The sequence below is a fragment of the Saccopteryx bilineata genome, chromosome 9 (assembly GCF_036850765.1).
Source record: "Saccopteryx bilineata isolate mSacBil1 chromosome 9, mSacBil1_pri_phased_curated, whole genome shotgun sequence".
Classification (NCBI taxonomy): domain Eukaryota; kingdom Metazoa; phylum Chordata; class Mammalia; order Chiroptera; family Emballonuridae; genus Saccopteryx; species Saccopteryx bilineata.
The window spans coordinates 61,328,684-61,345,095 of record NC_089498.1 but is presented as its reverse complement, the minus strand read 5'-3'; the positions used below and the strand labels follow the sequence as shown (position 1 = coordinate 61,345,095).

Sequence of the window (16,412 nt, the reverse complement as noted above, 5' to 3'; positions counted from 1 at the left end):
AGTCTTTGTGAAATGTGCTTGTCACATACATTTTTTTTTAAATGTCTACAATGTATGATAATAATAAAAAGAAAAAGAACAGTAATTTTTTAACACTTTTATAGGTTTACTTAATGCCAAGCACCATTCTTAAGACTCCATGTTTATTAATTCATTTAATCCTCATGACAATCCCATAATAGCAATACTATTTATTATTAATCTAATTTTATGGATAAGAAATCTGTGATACAAAGAAGTTAAATAAACTGAACTAAAGTTATGCAGCTAGTATGGAGTAGGCCTGAGATTTAAACCTAAACATTCTGAACCCAAAGTACTACCTCTTCTGTTAACTTGCTGCACTACCTGACCCTATATTGCTTATCTCATTATATTGTTCAATGTTCCAAAATGCTTTGCAGTGGTGCAGTGAACAGATCATTGAACAGGGACACAGCGGACCCAGGTTTAAGGTCACCAGCTTAAGCACAGGCTCATCTGGTTTGAGCAAGGCTCACCAGCTTGAGCCCAAGGTCGCTGGCTTGAGTAAGGGGTCACTTGGCCGGCTATAGCCCCCCCCCCAGTCTTAAGGCACATATGAAAAAGCAATCAATGAAGAACTAAGGTGCCACAACAAAGAATTGATGCTTCTCATCTCTCTCTCCCTTCCTTCCTGTCTGTCCCTATCTGTCCCTCTCTCTGTCTGTCTCTATCACACACACACACAAAAAGTAAGAATTGGTCCCATATTTGTACTGCTTAGAAGTGCAAGGGCAACATGGTTTAGCCTAGTGAAAGAAGCCAATATGTACTTTAGAATCATACATGTCATGTCAGCTTTGTGATCTTTGGCAAGTTATTTGGATTTTTTTGAGTTTTAGTTGCTTCATTTATAGTAAAGGGGAAAACTAGATAGTACTTCTTTCTAGGGTTGTCTGTGTTAAATGAGATAAAATATATGGAATACCTAATAAAGTTTCCTTCCTCAATTTTCTCATATCTCCTCTTGGCAGTCCTGTGATGGAAGCACTACAGGTATTATGTCTACTATCCAGATGAAAATATAAGTTCATAGAGGATAAGGCACATTCCCAATGTCATCTATCAGGAAAGTGAGTGTGGAAGAGGTTTAGGGCCTGGTCTTCTTCTTCCTAATAAAATGTACTTTCTACTAGACGTATGCAATAGAATTGAAATAAAGTTAGAACCAGGATAGACTTCCTTACCTCTAAACTCCTTATTAAAAATCTTTCTTACATTTTTTCTAAGTCGGTATTGTAATTTAGGAAGCACTGTAAAAATTTTTATTTTTGAAGTTAGAGGATCCTACTCTAAAGAGTGATCATTGTATAATATAACATCATAAAACATATTACTGTCTATAGGTATGATGGAATGTACTGAATTTGTAGACATCCTAAGAGAGCTTAGCTTGTTCTGGGTGATTTGCTTTTTTTCCCTTAAAAGTGGAAGGAAGGCCCTGGCCGGTTTGCTCAGTGGTGGAGCATCGGCCTGGCGTGCGGGAGTCCCGGGTTCAATTCCCGGCCAGGGCACACAGGGGAAGTGCCCGTCTGCTTCTCCACCCCTCCCCCTCTCCTTCCTCTCTGTCTCTCTCTTCTCCTCCCACAGCCAGGGCTCCATTGGAGCAGGGTTGGCCCGGGCACTGAGGATGGCTCTGTGGCCTCTGCCTCAGGCACTGGAATGGCTCTGGTTGCAGCAGAGCGAAGCCCCAGGTGGGCAGAGCATTGCCCCCTGGTGGGCATGCCGAGTGGATCCCGGTCCGGCGCATGCGGGAGTCTGTCTGACTGCCTCCCTGTTTCCAACTTCAGAAAAGTACAAAAAATTAAAATTAAAAAAAAAGAAATAGTAGTTTACTCACTTGGTATGCCACTGGAGATGATAAACAATAGCTTGGATCAATGATTCTGCCATATATTCATTCAAAAATATTCTTGATTAACATGCATGTCTTAGGTACTGTGGTAGACATGAAATGCTTTGAACAATCCCAGTCAGGCGCATGCAGGAGTCTGTCTGACTGCCTCCCCGTTTCCAACTTCAGAAAAAGACAAAAAAAAAAAAAGTGGAAGGAAAATGTCTTCTTCTGAATTGACACTTTTTGTTCCCAAACTACAGTGATTGGTACCTTCCAGAAGTGTCTTGGCCAAGCTTTCAGCTCTGTGACTCCAGGCAATCACTTAATGTCCCTTGTCACTTTCTTATTTATAAAATAGGTAATTAAGCAGACTGAATTAAGAGTTACTTATCAGTTTAAAAAAATTTTCCAAAATGCTAATATATTTCATTATATTGAATGTTACATATTTGGTACAAGAAAAAAATATTCTATTTAAGCTCAATTTAGACAAAATTAGTGTTTACTTTTGTTTTCATTATATTCAGATTAGCTTCAAAACTCCAGGTTGACTTTCTTTTTATCCAAGTTTTAATTCAGGTTTCTTCTTAGAAAGAACATAGATCTTTAACTCTACTCATACTTTGTTTTCTACATCAATGGGGAAAAATTGGTACTATGTGTTTACTTTCAAGGTATCTTCAAACTTAAAAGGCTCCTTCAGAGTTCAAATATTAGGAGAGTTCATGACTAGGTAAAATCTCTCCAGGGCTCTCAGTGAAGAATGCAAATGTTGGAAACTGAGACAGAGGTGGTGAAGGTGGGCTACAAGTTATGTAATAAGAAAAAAGAAATACAGTCTTTTTTTCATTGTATATTGTACAAATATACCATAGTTGTTTTTTTTAGAAAAGCATAAAGAAGCAAAAAAGCATTTATAATCTCCACCAACAGATAAATTAATATTTGGGTCAATATCTATCTCTACAGCCCTTTTAGAATGTGTCTATACATATACTTACATACAAAAACGAGAGCATGTTTATCAAGTTCTTTTACTCTTTTTACTGCTTATATCATCATATTCGTATGTTATGAATGAATCACTACCTTCAAATGTTGTATCACTTTACCTAGTGTGAGAGCCTGAGAACAGGGTAGTTCTAATTCTTCACTACCATCTACATGCAGTTGCCATCTTGTACTTTACTTTTGCATATATAATGAATCCCACAATGTATTGTTAACATTTTTTATTTAGACCATCAATAGCTTTTTATATTTACCTTTATTATTTTATTTCTATATTTCTTTGTGTAGATCTCAGTTTCTGTTTGTATCATATGTCTACTGCCTACATTGCCCGTCTTCTAGTAATGAATTTTCTTAGGATTTGTTTATCTTTAAAAAATTTTATTTCTCCTTGGTTTTTTAAGAAGATATTTGTACTGGGAATAGAATTCTCATTTGACACTTGTTTATTTTCAGTATGTAAAGATGTCATTTTTTTGTTTTCAAGATTGCATAATTTCTGATGAGCAGTCTCCTGTAATTGCAGTATTATCTTTTCCTCTACATAAAATATGTCCCCTTCAAGATTTTTTTTTTTTGGATGGAGAGGAAGAGAGATAGAGAGACAGACTTCCGTATGCACTCTGGTTGGAATCCACCCCCATCTGGAGTTGATACTCGAATCAACCAAGCTATTTTTAGCACCTGGGGCTGTTGCACTCGGACCAACTGAGTTATCCTCAGTACCAGGGCCAACACTCAAACCAATCCAGCCACTGGCTGCAGGAGGAGAAGAGAGAGAACAGGGAAAGAGAAGCAGATGGTCACTTCTCATATGTGCCCTGACCAGGGATCGATCCTAGGGTGTCCATATGCATGGTTGACGCTCTATCCACTGAGCAAACCAGCCAGGGCCCCTTTCAAGATATTTTTTCTTTATCTTAGTTTTAGCAATTTGACTGGCATGTTTAGTTGTGTGTGTTTTTTTTATTGTTTATCCTGATTAGTGTCCTTTGGGTTTCTTGGGTGTGTAGGTTGGTGTGTTTCATTATTCTGAGATAATTCTTGACCATTATTGTTTCACATATTTCTTTTGCATTATGCTGTCTTTTCTTCTTTTTTCTGTGGTTCTAGTCAGATGTTTTATATTGTCCCACAACTCTTGGACACTTTTTTTCTTTCTTATCCACTCTTTTTCTTTTCTCTTTGTGTTTCATTTGGGTCATTTATTGACTTTTAAGTTCACTGATTCTTTCCTCAGCTATGTGAAGTCTGCTGATGAATTTATCAAAGGAATTCATTTCTGGTATTGTGTGGTTTTTTTTATCAACTGTTCCCATTTGATTCTTTCCCTAACTTGCGATGCATGTTGTTCACCTTTCCCACTAGCTAGATTCATGAATTGTATGTGCAGACCAGAAGACACTGAGGTAAACAATATCTTTGTCTTCTATCAGGTGGTAAATGTGGAAGGTTGAGCCAGTTTAGTCAAAAGTTAAGCTGAGTTTATCTTTTGTTTGAATGCACCACAGGTTTTAAATTTCTCTAGAAGAGGGCTGCCATTGCCTTATGCTTAGGGGACTACTGGAGAGGGGCAGGTTAGAGAATTTTACTGGAGTTAGTGCTCCACCTCAGCTTTCCCTGCATGCCTGTTACACAGAGACCATCTTTAGCCAGGCTCCTGGCTGACCTCAGCAGTTGCTTGCTACTCCTGCCCTCCTTGTGCGAGGGCTGAGGATCCTTCACTCTGGCTCAGCTTCAGTCTTAGGGACTGTACCTAGACTTCAGGACCAAGTTCTCTTAGTATTCCTGCCCTTTCTGCCATGGCACTCAGCCTCTGCTTTGTATCTGTGGTTGTAGACTTGAAGGATCTTCTATATACTGCCAAACTGCATCCCAGAAAGCACATGTAGATTTACTTTTCACCAACAGCAAACAAGATTTCTTTTACACAAGCCATGTGTGTGTGTGTGTGGGTGGGTGTGTGTGAGAGAGAAAGAGAGACAGAGACAGAGACAGAGATGGAGAAAGACGGAGAGAGGGACAGGTAGGGACAGACAGGAAGAGAGAGAGATGAGAAGCATCAATTCTTCGTTGTAGCATCTTAGTTGTTTATTGATTGCTTTCTCACATGTGCCTTGACTGGGGGGGCTACAGCAGACTGAGTGACCCTTACTTAAGCCAGCAACCTTGGGCTCAAGCTGGTGAGCCTTGCTCAAACCAGATGAGCCCGTGCTCAAGCTGGCGACCTCAGGGTTTCAAACCTGAGTCCTCCATGTCCCAGTTCGATGTCTATCCACTGCGCCACCACCTGGTGAGGCTTTGTCTCTTACATAATTGGGCTCTTTGATATAATGGGATTCCATAATTTTGTTGCTCACTTACATAATGGATATGCAGCACTGGGCCTTGTGCAGCAGCAGAGCATAAGGTGTTTTTATTGGTTAACCGAGGAATCAAAATACAAATATCCTATTGAGTAGTCAGAAGGTACTGCTGACATTTATTGTAGATTTGTCCCTAATTGACAGAAGCAGTCATTACCTGATTCAGGAATTCAGAAGTGTATATTTCATTCAGAAGCTCCATTTGACACGAATGAGAAGCAATAGTTTTAGACAGAGGCATTATGATCCCTGAATGAAAATACCACTGCCAGAGGTTTGGAACTGAATGCTGATCCTGATTCTGCCTCTAATTAGCTGTCTCTTAAATACACAAATTACTGACTAGTTTTCTTCCTCAGTTTATCTGTCAAGTGGTGTTAATGATATATATTTTCCTTTAGTAGATTGTTGTGAAGATAAAATGAAATTACATAGTATATACCCTTTTTAGCACTTTTTAAGTGCTACAGAGTTATAAAATATTCCTCTTAGGAGGAACAGAAAGGTGTAGAAAAATCTGAGAGTTAGAAATCCAAGACACCCTTTTGACATCTACATACCCACCCTATGAGAGAGTACCATGAGTAAATGAATATCTGAATACATGAAGAGAGAAAATTAGAAAGAGAGGTCTTCCTCTCACTAAAATTAGCCGACTGTGGTAAAGGTTAATTAATTAAGTCCTGCTCATCCAGGCAAGGGCACATTTTTACAAGGGAACTACAGCATATAAGCCTTGACTCACACAGGAAGGTGACAAGTCCGTGCCATATCTCACTCTGAACTCAGTAAGCCTCTTGTTAGACTGCATTTCCAATAGACCCGACACTCCACCTGCTGTCTCATGTCTAGAATTCACCCACTGTGCTGCTTGGGTCATTAGAGAGACGTACACTTGCACTCGGACAAGAGAAACAAGCAAGGCAATTAAAAAATCATAAGTAAGTTTATCTGCTTCTGCCAGCTCTCATTCACACCAAAAAAACAGTCCACACCAAAGAGGACCACAGCATACATAGTGCACAACATATAGTTTTACTTCCTCTTTTGTAACCGGCTATGTATAAAATACTCAGTTGTAAGCTGGTGGGTCTGTAGCAGGGATCAGCAAATTACCAACCCCAGGCCAAGTCAGGCCACCGTTTTTTTGTAAAGTTTTTTTTCTTCACGTAAAATATTAGAACTCTATTACCAATAAGGTTGACTATTCACAGATGAACTAGAGACACTACCCAACATAAGTGTACATGTTTGAATGCCATGGGCAATTGACAGAAAAGTCATTCCAGACCAATGCTGATTGGTCATTGTCTTCTTCAGTCAAGAGCTTAAAGCCTTGGTGGGCCGCTGAGGCCAATGCACACTGGAAAGACGATTGTTCTCAAAGTTGATTTTGGTAGCACATTGCGGCTGTATCATACAAAGATCGATTCTTAGGGTCATTTGATGAAAACTTGCTTATTTTACCACCTTCCCACTGCATACGTTTTTCTGGTAATTTTGACAGCCAGAATAGCGAGCGATGTCATGGAAGTAACGAAGACCCCGAGGTAGAGCTCCTCGTTGGCGCTCATTCATGGATGTTGTTCCGGGCTCACGCTGATTTCATTGCATTAACAAATGCCATCTGAAGGCTATGTCCCAGGGCCAATCCCACATCCGTTGGACAAAAGTTCGGTGGGGAAACTGGTTGTATTTGTTTCCTGTGGTTGTGCTAGGCTGTGTTTTTGTTGTCAGCATTGGGGAAGATGAAGAAGTTGTTCTCAGGATGTTCTGCATGTGCACTGGCATTGGAGCAGCAGAGGTGGTGACCCCAGGGGATGTTGGGACACTGGTGACCTCAGGTGGAGCTGTCTTGAGGTTCTGCTTAGATGCTGGCATTGTAGGTGCAGCGGTGGAGACCCTAGATGATGTTGGAACATTGGTGGTCTTAGGTGGAGCTAACTTGATTTTTAATAATATGTTGCTTTTCAAATTGTTAAACTGGCCTGAGTGCTTAACACAAAATAATACCTGCCACTATCAGAGTAGGTTGCATTCTTGACGGTTAAAGATCCATTCTCTTTCTAAATGATGCTGTTTAGCTTACAAGGCTTGTTCCTCTGAAAGGTGACTTGATATGCATTAGTCCCAATGAGTTGATCTGAGCATGGCGTCCAACCACATACCCCTCGGCCCCAGCACATGATTGTGGCTTTACTAGCTGTTGAGTTGGTACAGGGTAGTGTGGCAGGCTGACCCACCACTCCACTCACTTGTAGCTGAGAAAGTTCAGCATCTTTACAAAGTAGTAGGAGACTCCTGAAAGCCACCCAAGGATGCACGATGGTATTGCTCTGTCTCCCCATGGCTCCTTCTTTATGTTTTTAGTTATAGGAATTCTGTTCAGCTAGTTTTGGGTGGTTCTCAGTAATAGTTTTTCTACAATTTTGTTGTAATTCTGAAGTGCTCTTTAAATAAAGTTGTATTGGACCACAGCCACTCTCATTTTTTTGCATGTTGTATATGGTGCTTTACTGCTACTCTGGCAGAGCTGCATATTTACAGTAAGGATTGTATGGCCTATAAAGCCAAAAATATTTGCTCTCTGGCTCTTTGTAGAAAAGTTTGGCTATCCCTGTTCTAGAACAATGATATGAGTCCCATCTACTCCCCACCAGCAATACCAAAACAAATTTGTTTTACTCATTTCTCTTTTATCTTCATTTAATGAATTGGGGATTTTTTGTTGTTTTTTTTGTTTGTTTGTTTACAGGGACAGAGAGAGAGTCAGAGAGGGATAGACAAGGACAGACAGACAGGAACAGTGAGAGATAAGAAGCATCAATCATCAGTTTTTCCTTGTGACACATTAGTTGTTCATTGATTGCTTTCTCATATGTGCCTTGACCACAGGCCTTCAGCAGAGCAAGTAACCCCTTGCTCGAGCCAGCGACCTTGGGTCCAAGCTGGTGAGCTTTTTGCTCAAGCCAGATGAGCCTGCACTGAAGCTGGTGACCTCGGGGTCTCGAACCTGGGTCTTCTGCATCCCAGACCGATGCTCTATCCACTATGTCACCGCCTGGCCAGGCTGAATTGTTTTTGATTTACTCTTTAACATCTAAGAATAATGAGCTATTAAGGGTTCTTCAGCTGGGAGATGTAGAATGGCTGAAAGCATTTAACTAGAAAAGTTTATAGAAAATACAGGATAAAAAGAATATGCTAAGGAACACTCCATGAGTATGCAGTTAGCCATGTCCTGAATGTGGAAAATTCTACATAATATATTACTTATAATTTTTTTCAATAAATGTAAGAATATGGAAAAAAGAAGGTAGAGTAGGGCACCTATGGATATTTAAAGAGACCTAAGGGACAATTCATCCTAGATGTGGATCTTCTGATTTTAAACAACCCAGCTGAGATTATTGGAGATAACTGGAAAATTTGAACAGGGTCTTGATGGTATGAAGTTATTTGGATTTTGTTATAATGATATTGTGATTTTTTTTAAATGTTCTTATCTGTTAAGAGATCATTGTGGTATTTATGGATGAAACAGCATGATTCTTATAATTTTTTTTCTCTTCTTCTTAAACTCCTTCAGCAAGAAAAAAAAGGTAGAAAGGAAAGTAGAAATAATACTGGCAAAAGATTGATAATACTGAACCAGGGTGATGTTCTTTATGATTTTCTCTGAAATTTTGACCCTGTTTGAATTTTTTGTGTGTGTGTGTGTATTTTTCTGAAGCTGGAAACTGGGATAGATAGTCAGACAGACTCCCGCACGTGCCCGACCGGGATCCACCCAGCACGCCCACCAGGGGCGATGATCTGCCCACCAGGGGGCAATGCTCTGCCCCTCCGGGGTGTCGCTCTGCTGAGACCAGAGCACTCTAGCGCCTGGGGCAGAGGCCAAGGAGCCATCCCCAGCGCCCAGGCCATCTTTGCTCCAATGGAGCCTTGGCTGCGGGAGGGGAAGAGAGAGACAGAGAGGAAGGAGGGGGTGGGGGTGGAGAAGCAAATGGGCGCTTCTCCTATGTGCCCTGGCTGGGAATCGAACCCGGGTCCCCCGCGCGCCAGGCCGATGCTCTACTGCTGAACCAACCAGCCAGGGCCTTGAAATTTTTTTATTATGAAGTGTTTTTTAAAACCATGAGTTTGTCAGATTTTAATTTGAATCCTGCTTTTGCTGGCTGTTTTTACATCTGTAAAGTGGGCATTATAATTCAGGTTGTATTTGACATCATGAGGATTATGAGAATTAAATGAGATAATAAAGGGTTAACACAGTGCCGAACACATAGAAAATGATCAGTACCTGGTAGCTATTTTATTGTATCTGCAATCAAACAACAAAAATATAACCCCTTTTTGAGCCTGGTTCATTTATCCTGTAATTGGCTTTTGTGAACAACAGCTCTTAAACCCATATCGCTGCTATACAGGAATAAGGAACTGAACCAGAGAGTTTCTCACTGTATATGCATGTTTCCTTGACAGTTTGAAACAGTCATAACACCAGTAAAGATGCATAGAGGAAGAACCATGGTATCGAGGTCATGATTGGAATTTCATATTGTTCTAATATTATGGCTATTTCTCCACAGTAGTTCTTTTAAAAAAAAGACAGTCTTCTGCCTGTGAACACGTTTTAGCCCAATATACATGGGAAGTTTTGCGACTGATTTTTCTAGTTTGTGTTACTATCACCTCAGGGAAGGTTCTGGGTAGCATGATACTGCTTTAATTCGGTCTGCTGTGACTTAATCAGCTGTTTCTTGGTCAACCACTCTTTAGCCAATATATATAGCACTAATTTGTAGGAAAGCTCATTGACTTAAAGGTGCAGGAATTTAGAGCAAAAAAAAAATCGTTATCCATTTGTCACCTCAAGTAAATAAAATAAATGAACTAAGACTCCGTTCCACAATGTATCTTTCATAAAATTCATGCCTTTGACAGGGAATCTCCTTCTGAAGACGGTTACTGTTAGAGAGAAATGTTTGGAAGCATACTGTTCAAAATGTTGTGAAAAATAAGAAGAAAAAGAAGAAAGACTGGTTGAGGGAGGTTTTGGAAACAATGTTTTAGTTGAACTGAAGATACTCAAACTATACCTACTTTTTTTCTTCTTCCACAGAATGACATCACTCCTTTACATGTTGCATCAAAAAGAGGAAATGCCAACATGGTAAAACTACTGCTTGATCGAGGAGCTAAAATCGATGCCAAAACGAGGGTAAGAGTGTAATTTATGTACATGGCTTATACTCATTTTCAGGAAGTAAGAATACTTTTCTTAATACTTTTCCACTGGTTCAACACAGACTTTATTCTTGTTCATTTGTTACAGTCTCTCAGAAAGTAATTGCTAAGTTTCTTCTTGTTAAAATGGGATGATGATCCAAATTTATAAATTTTCAATACATTTCTAAATAGGGCATGACTGTAATTACAGAAACTAATGTCTAAGGCCTAGAATTTTAGTTGCATTAAATTTCCAATAATTTAATCATTACTTGACACTACAGGCTTAGATGTTTAGTCAGTTTGATACTAAAACTGACATTTATTTAAAAACAAACCTGTCTACCTTTGTGCACCGCTGGTGGGAATGAAAATGGTACAGCTGCTATAGAAAACCATATTGAGGTTCCTCATAAAAGCTAAAGGTAGAATTACCATATGAGCCAGCAGTACCACTTCTGGGTATCTACCGTACTTAGTGTAATGGAGAGTAGAAGGATTCTGGGAACCAGAAAATGAGGAGTTGCTCACTGGGTACAGAATTTCAGTTTTGCAAGAAGAAAACATTCTAGAGACGTTATCCAACGATGCGATTAGAGTTAACACTGATCTAGATACTTAAAAATGCTTAAGGAAGTAAATTTTATTTTAACTTGTGTTTGTTTTTTTTTTAATTAAAAATTAAAAAAAAAACACAAATCTGTCATGCTAGGCATTTGGCAGCTTGCTTTTTCGGTGTGATGGACTGTGAGTGAGGAAATAGCTAAGAATTTTAATTAAGCTTGAATCCCAGATTCTGAGCTTAGCTAGTTGATTTAGGTAGGCTATTTAACTTCCCACATGTAATTTTTCTCTGCAAGTAAAGACAATTACTGGCCACTGTGCAGCATTGTCATAAGATCAAGCTAATGTTTATAAACTATGCCAGTATAAAGTCAGCCAGAAATAAATTCCAGCCTTTCCTAGTATATCTCAGAGCTCAAATTAGCTTTAAACGCCAACCAAAGCATTTTCCTTCCAACATTTCAAGCATTTCTTATAATGTGTGAGTGAGAGCCAGGCTAATAAAAAGGTAGTCTTGCCATAAACATCCACCTATCTAAGAATTTTGGATATTCTCCCCAGTCTTTCAACTGTACCTCCCACAAGCTAGTACTTCCTCCTTCAAGAACCTGATCTTCATCTTTCTAAAACTGATCTGGTAACCTGAACTTGACTCCTGTAGCTCCTAAATTAACTATGTCATTTATTGTTCACTCAACCAGTAAATGATTATTGAATGCCTACTTGGGGCCAGATGTAGCAGGGTGATGGGACAAGACATCCCTGTCCTCATGAAGCTGATAGGTAGCTTGTCTCCTGTATTCTAACCCTAAGGTAGCCCAGCCAGAAGTAGTTGGCAGGAGACTCAAACTTCTTTTTCCTGATGATTATTGAACCTGAAAACCTTGTATGTATTTAAAAAGAAACAAGCCTTCCAGAAAGAAATGGGGAAAGATGAAGACTAATCTGTATCAGGACTGACTGTCTGGTGAAGTAAATTGAATAGAGATCTTATTGAACTGACTTTGCATTATTTAATAAAAAGCAATGGCCAGTATCTAAAGAATGCTAGAACCATTGCTTTAAATGCCAGGGGTCTTCTGCTAAGTCTAGGCTATTTAAGAGGTTGTAAGGAATAAAAGATAGAAATTGCTTATGCCACTTGATGATCACGGGAGCTAAAGGATCATTTGTAAGTAGGAAGAATCTTTGTGAAGAGAAGTGAGGAGTCATGCAGCCAAGTAAGAAAGAGAAGCTTGAAGTTCTATCTGGGTACCCGGCTGGGGTTTTAGTGGGTGTGTGGATTAGAAATTACCTCATTTCTCCCTCTATTGGTGCAGTCATCAATCACTTGTCAATCACTTTGCATCATTTATTAAAATTTGCTGTTTTTGTACAAAGAGGGGAAAAAGGAGTACATAGGAAATTCTGATTGCCATCTTTATGGGGCATTAATCTCATAAGGGAGAGTTGGGATAAAAACGTAAAAACCTCTTCTGGGTAAAAGTATTAGAAATGAAATAACGTACATCAGCAAACTGATTGTGCACCTTGGTTTCTGTGCCACTTTGCCTCTGTGTTCTGAAAGGCTGTCATATTTTAAACAAAATGTAGATTTCTTTCTACTATGCATTTGGTTTTAACTTGGATTTCCTTTCCTCTTGTGTTTTGTGAGTGAGGTGTGAATGAGAGGGATACTTGGAGAACCCGAGAATGGAGAGGCCCCTCATTCTTCTGCTGTCCCCTGGAGTGGGGGGAGGGGAGGGGATGTCAGCAGGGCACACACTGAATTCCTGGCAGACTATATGGGAGCAAGTGCAGTGCGTGCCTAAAGTATGCGGGCTGTTCTGTGTTCTCATCAAAGCTTCCCTTCTCTCTTGCTGAAATAACAGAGTGATTAGGTGTGTGGGCTTGAAAGGGATGGATCTAGCTAAAATGTCAGAAAGCCCTGGAGACAAACCTAAAAACAGAAAACAAAATTTTTCATAACTCTGCATCTTAACAGTGCAGTCCATTGGCTACTGAGAAGATATTATCTACCCAAACACCTCCTACGAGATACATGCTACTGTTAGGGCTACCTTGTTGCATCAAGAGCCCGACCTGGTACACACCAATCGCCCTGTGGAGACAGAACAAAACTCTGGATTCACCTCAGATGGCAGCACTCTAAGGGACCGGGTTCCCTTGCTCTGTCCCCTGCACTGGTTGTTGACCTAATGAAGGATTGTTTAAAAGCAGACCCCTAGGACTTTCATTTAAGGAAGTAAACTTTAACAGGAGCTAGGGTAATTTAGGTAGGATATGAGCAAGATCTTACCAGATGGAAAAGCATGATGAGAGTGAATTTTATTTTACCCTCGTACCTGATCTCTAGTCTTAAGTGTGGCCTACAAGTGATGAGATTGTGACCTCGACAAATTTCCCCTCCTGAGTCTCGGCTTGCCATCCAGTACAAAGAAGTTGTCCCCAGTGATGTCACAAAGTCTCCCAGATGGTAGAGCACTGGATATTGTTACTTTAAGAATAGTTACTATAAAAGTCATGATGCTACATTGCTGGGTGATATCACTAAGATGGAGTGAGACCCCCCAGCCTCTGCCCCCACCATAATGATCAACAATTAAACAAATATCCACAAATGAAACAGCTCTGGGAGTGTTCAGGAATCCACTTAAGAAACAGGAGTGACGGAATAGAACAAAAGAACCTGAAATAGCTACACAAAAAGGGACAGACGACAGCTTCATTTCACCCATATCATCTGATCCCCCAGGCGGGCACCACTCAGCGCCAGGAGGGAACTCCCCAGCTAGAAAGAGAAAGCAGGCAAGTGGCCAGCTTCCCCAGCCTTCAGGCAACCCGCACAAAGGACCCAGTCTGGTTTTATCCCACCCAGAGATTGGCAAAGCCAAGATAAATAGGGGTGAGAAGGAACAAGGAAGAGAGCAAGGGCCGCCAGTGCCAGCCATGCAGCAGGAGTGACCACACTTCACTGTGACCTGCTCTGCAGAGGACCCAGCAACTTCCCCACTGAAGTAACCAATGGCCCTCACCACTACCAGGGACCCCCCTGCAGATTTCACCAGTTCTCACCCACAAGTATTCGCATTCACAGACGCCAACCCTTGAGTCCCTCCCTGCACCCTCCCCACTCCCACCCCCCACTGCCAGAGCCTAGGATCCATACCAGCCTCCACCCCTATGGTTAACCCCCCACCCCCTTGTGCATGCCTGGAGCCAGCCCCGCCAGCTGTGCATTTGCACACCACCACCCGCCTGAGTTTCATCACTGGCCTCTACTGCTATGCACATACCAGGGGCAAGGTCCTGTAGCCTTGGAAATGCACAACCTCCAAGGCCCTCCCAGTGGCTGTGGGCCTGAGCTCAGCCCTCTATTCAGTCACTGGCCTTCAGCACTCAGCACATGCACAGCTAAGCCCCAGTTGTATGTCCCTGACCAGACCTTCAGGACTGGCCCCACTGCCATGCACAAACCCGTGGCACACCCTGCAGCCACAGGAGTACAGAGCAGGAGCCAGGGCCTCCACAGCTACTTGTGGGCCCAGATCTGGTCGTGTCTCCCAACACTGCCCTGCAGCACTGGGCTCCCCTGCAGCTAGTCCCTACCCCTGTGACCTGCGTGCCCCAGCCTGACTTTCACCAGCCTCCATCACAGTGCACCCGTGTAGGGACCTTGCAGCTGACCTCACCCATATATGTGTGTCTGAAACTGGCCCCTGACACACATAGGCACCTGTTCCTGGCCCCCACAGCTGAGTATGTGTGCACCACTAGCTCTGGCCACCACCTCTGCCTGTCCAAGTCCCTAGCCACTGAACCTGGAGGTGACGCTGCGGACTCCAACAGCCCTTGCAGCCACTGTAGAGCCCCTGCAGTGCTCACTGAGGACTGCACAGTGGCCAATGCTGTGATCCCATCAGCCTGAGCTGATGAAATATCACACCCCTTCCTGGATCCAGAACTGCCACTCCCCTGCATTTGACGCTTTGCACCGCCAGGCCAGTTTTACATCATGCTCCAGCACACCTTCACGCAGGTCAAGGTCCTTCCATACCAGTCAGCCTGTCCAGTCTGGAAGAGGCGACTGCTTCTTTAAATGCACAGGCGTCTGTGCAAGGCCACAGGGATTATGAAGAATCAGGGAAACTTGGCATCACCCAAGGAATGCAGTAAGCTTCCGATAAGTGACCTCAAAGAAATGGAGAGACATAGGAATTGCCCAAGAAAGTATTTGAAATAATTGTCCTAAAGATACAGAGGTACAAAAAAATGCAGATAAACAATGTAGTAAAATCATGGGGGTAAATACGAGACAAATGAGTTCAGCAAATAAATAGAAAGCAAAAAGATAACCAAAGAAGTTTTGGAAATAAAATGCAATGACAGAACCAAAGAATTCAATAGAGAGCTTTAATATCAGACTTTTCCAAGGAAACCAAACAAACAAAACATTTGAAATTATCCAGTCAAAGGAGCAAAAGATAAGAGAATGAAAAGAAATAAAGAACACCTGCAGGATCTGTAGGACACCATGAAATAAAAACAATCTACCCAGCACTAGAGTCCCATAAGGAGAAGAGAGAGACTCATAAATCTCGTAATAAGACTGCTAACACCACCCTCAAATCCAGAGAGTTGCAGGGTCAGCAGGGAAGGAGGCTGAACAAAGAAGTGGATAATTCTAGAGAACGAGAGTTGAAGTTTTTGATATTATTAACAGAAAAATACCAATTGATATTAAAAAATTATATATATATATTACATCTTTATTGGTTAGTTGATATAGCTTGAACATAGCATTCAAACTTCATTTTCAAAGATGATTGGCAATTTCAATAAAGGCTATCAATTCCTCTCCTGGGTAGATGTCCAAAGGAGAAATTAAATCACTATCTCAAAGAGATAGTTACAATCCCATGTTTATTGCAGCATTATTCACAATAGCCAAGACATGGAAACAACTAAGTGTCTATCAGTGAGTGAATGGATTTAAAAAATGTGAGATAGACTGCCTGACCAGGCGGTGGTGCAGTGGATAGAGCGTTGAACTGGGATGCGGAGGACCCAGGTCCGAGACCCTGAGGTCGCCAGCTTGAGCGCAGGCTCATCTGGTTTGAGCAGAGCTCACCAGCTTGGACCCAGGGTCACTGGCGTGAGCAAGGGGTTTCTTGATCTGCTGTAGCCCCACGGTCAAGGCACATTTGAGAAAGCAATCAATGAACAACTAGGGTGTTGCAACGAAAAACTAATGATTGATGCATCTCGTTTCTCTCTGTTCCTGTCTGTCTGTCCCTATCTGTCCCTCTCTCTGACTCTCTCTCTGTCTCTGTCCCCCCAAAAGTGTGAGATAGATAGATAGATATGGATAGATAATATCA

The 16,412-nt window shown here is 41.4% G+C and overlaps 1 protein-coding gene across 22 annotated transcripts in view; it reads left to right on the top strand.

Moving 5' to 3' along the window:
* Nucleotides 1–16,412, top strand: part of ANK3 (ankyrin 3) — a 745,841-nt gene that overhangs the window by 531,590 nt on the left and 197,839 nt on the right. For all 22 annotated transcript variants that reach the window (XM_066242002.1, XM_066242003.1, XM_066242004.1 and 19 more), the window contains one exon: nucleotides 10,361–10,459. In XM_066242002.1, the coding sequence (XP_066098099.1) occupies nucleotides 10,361–10,459 (99 nt within the window). The remainder of the gene's footprint in view (nucleotides 1–10,360; nucleotides 10,460–16,412) is intronic.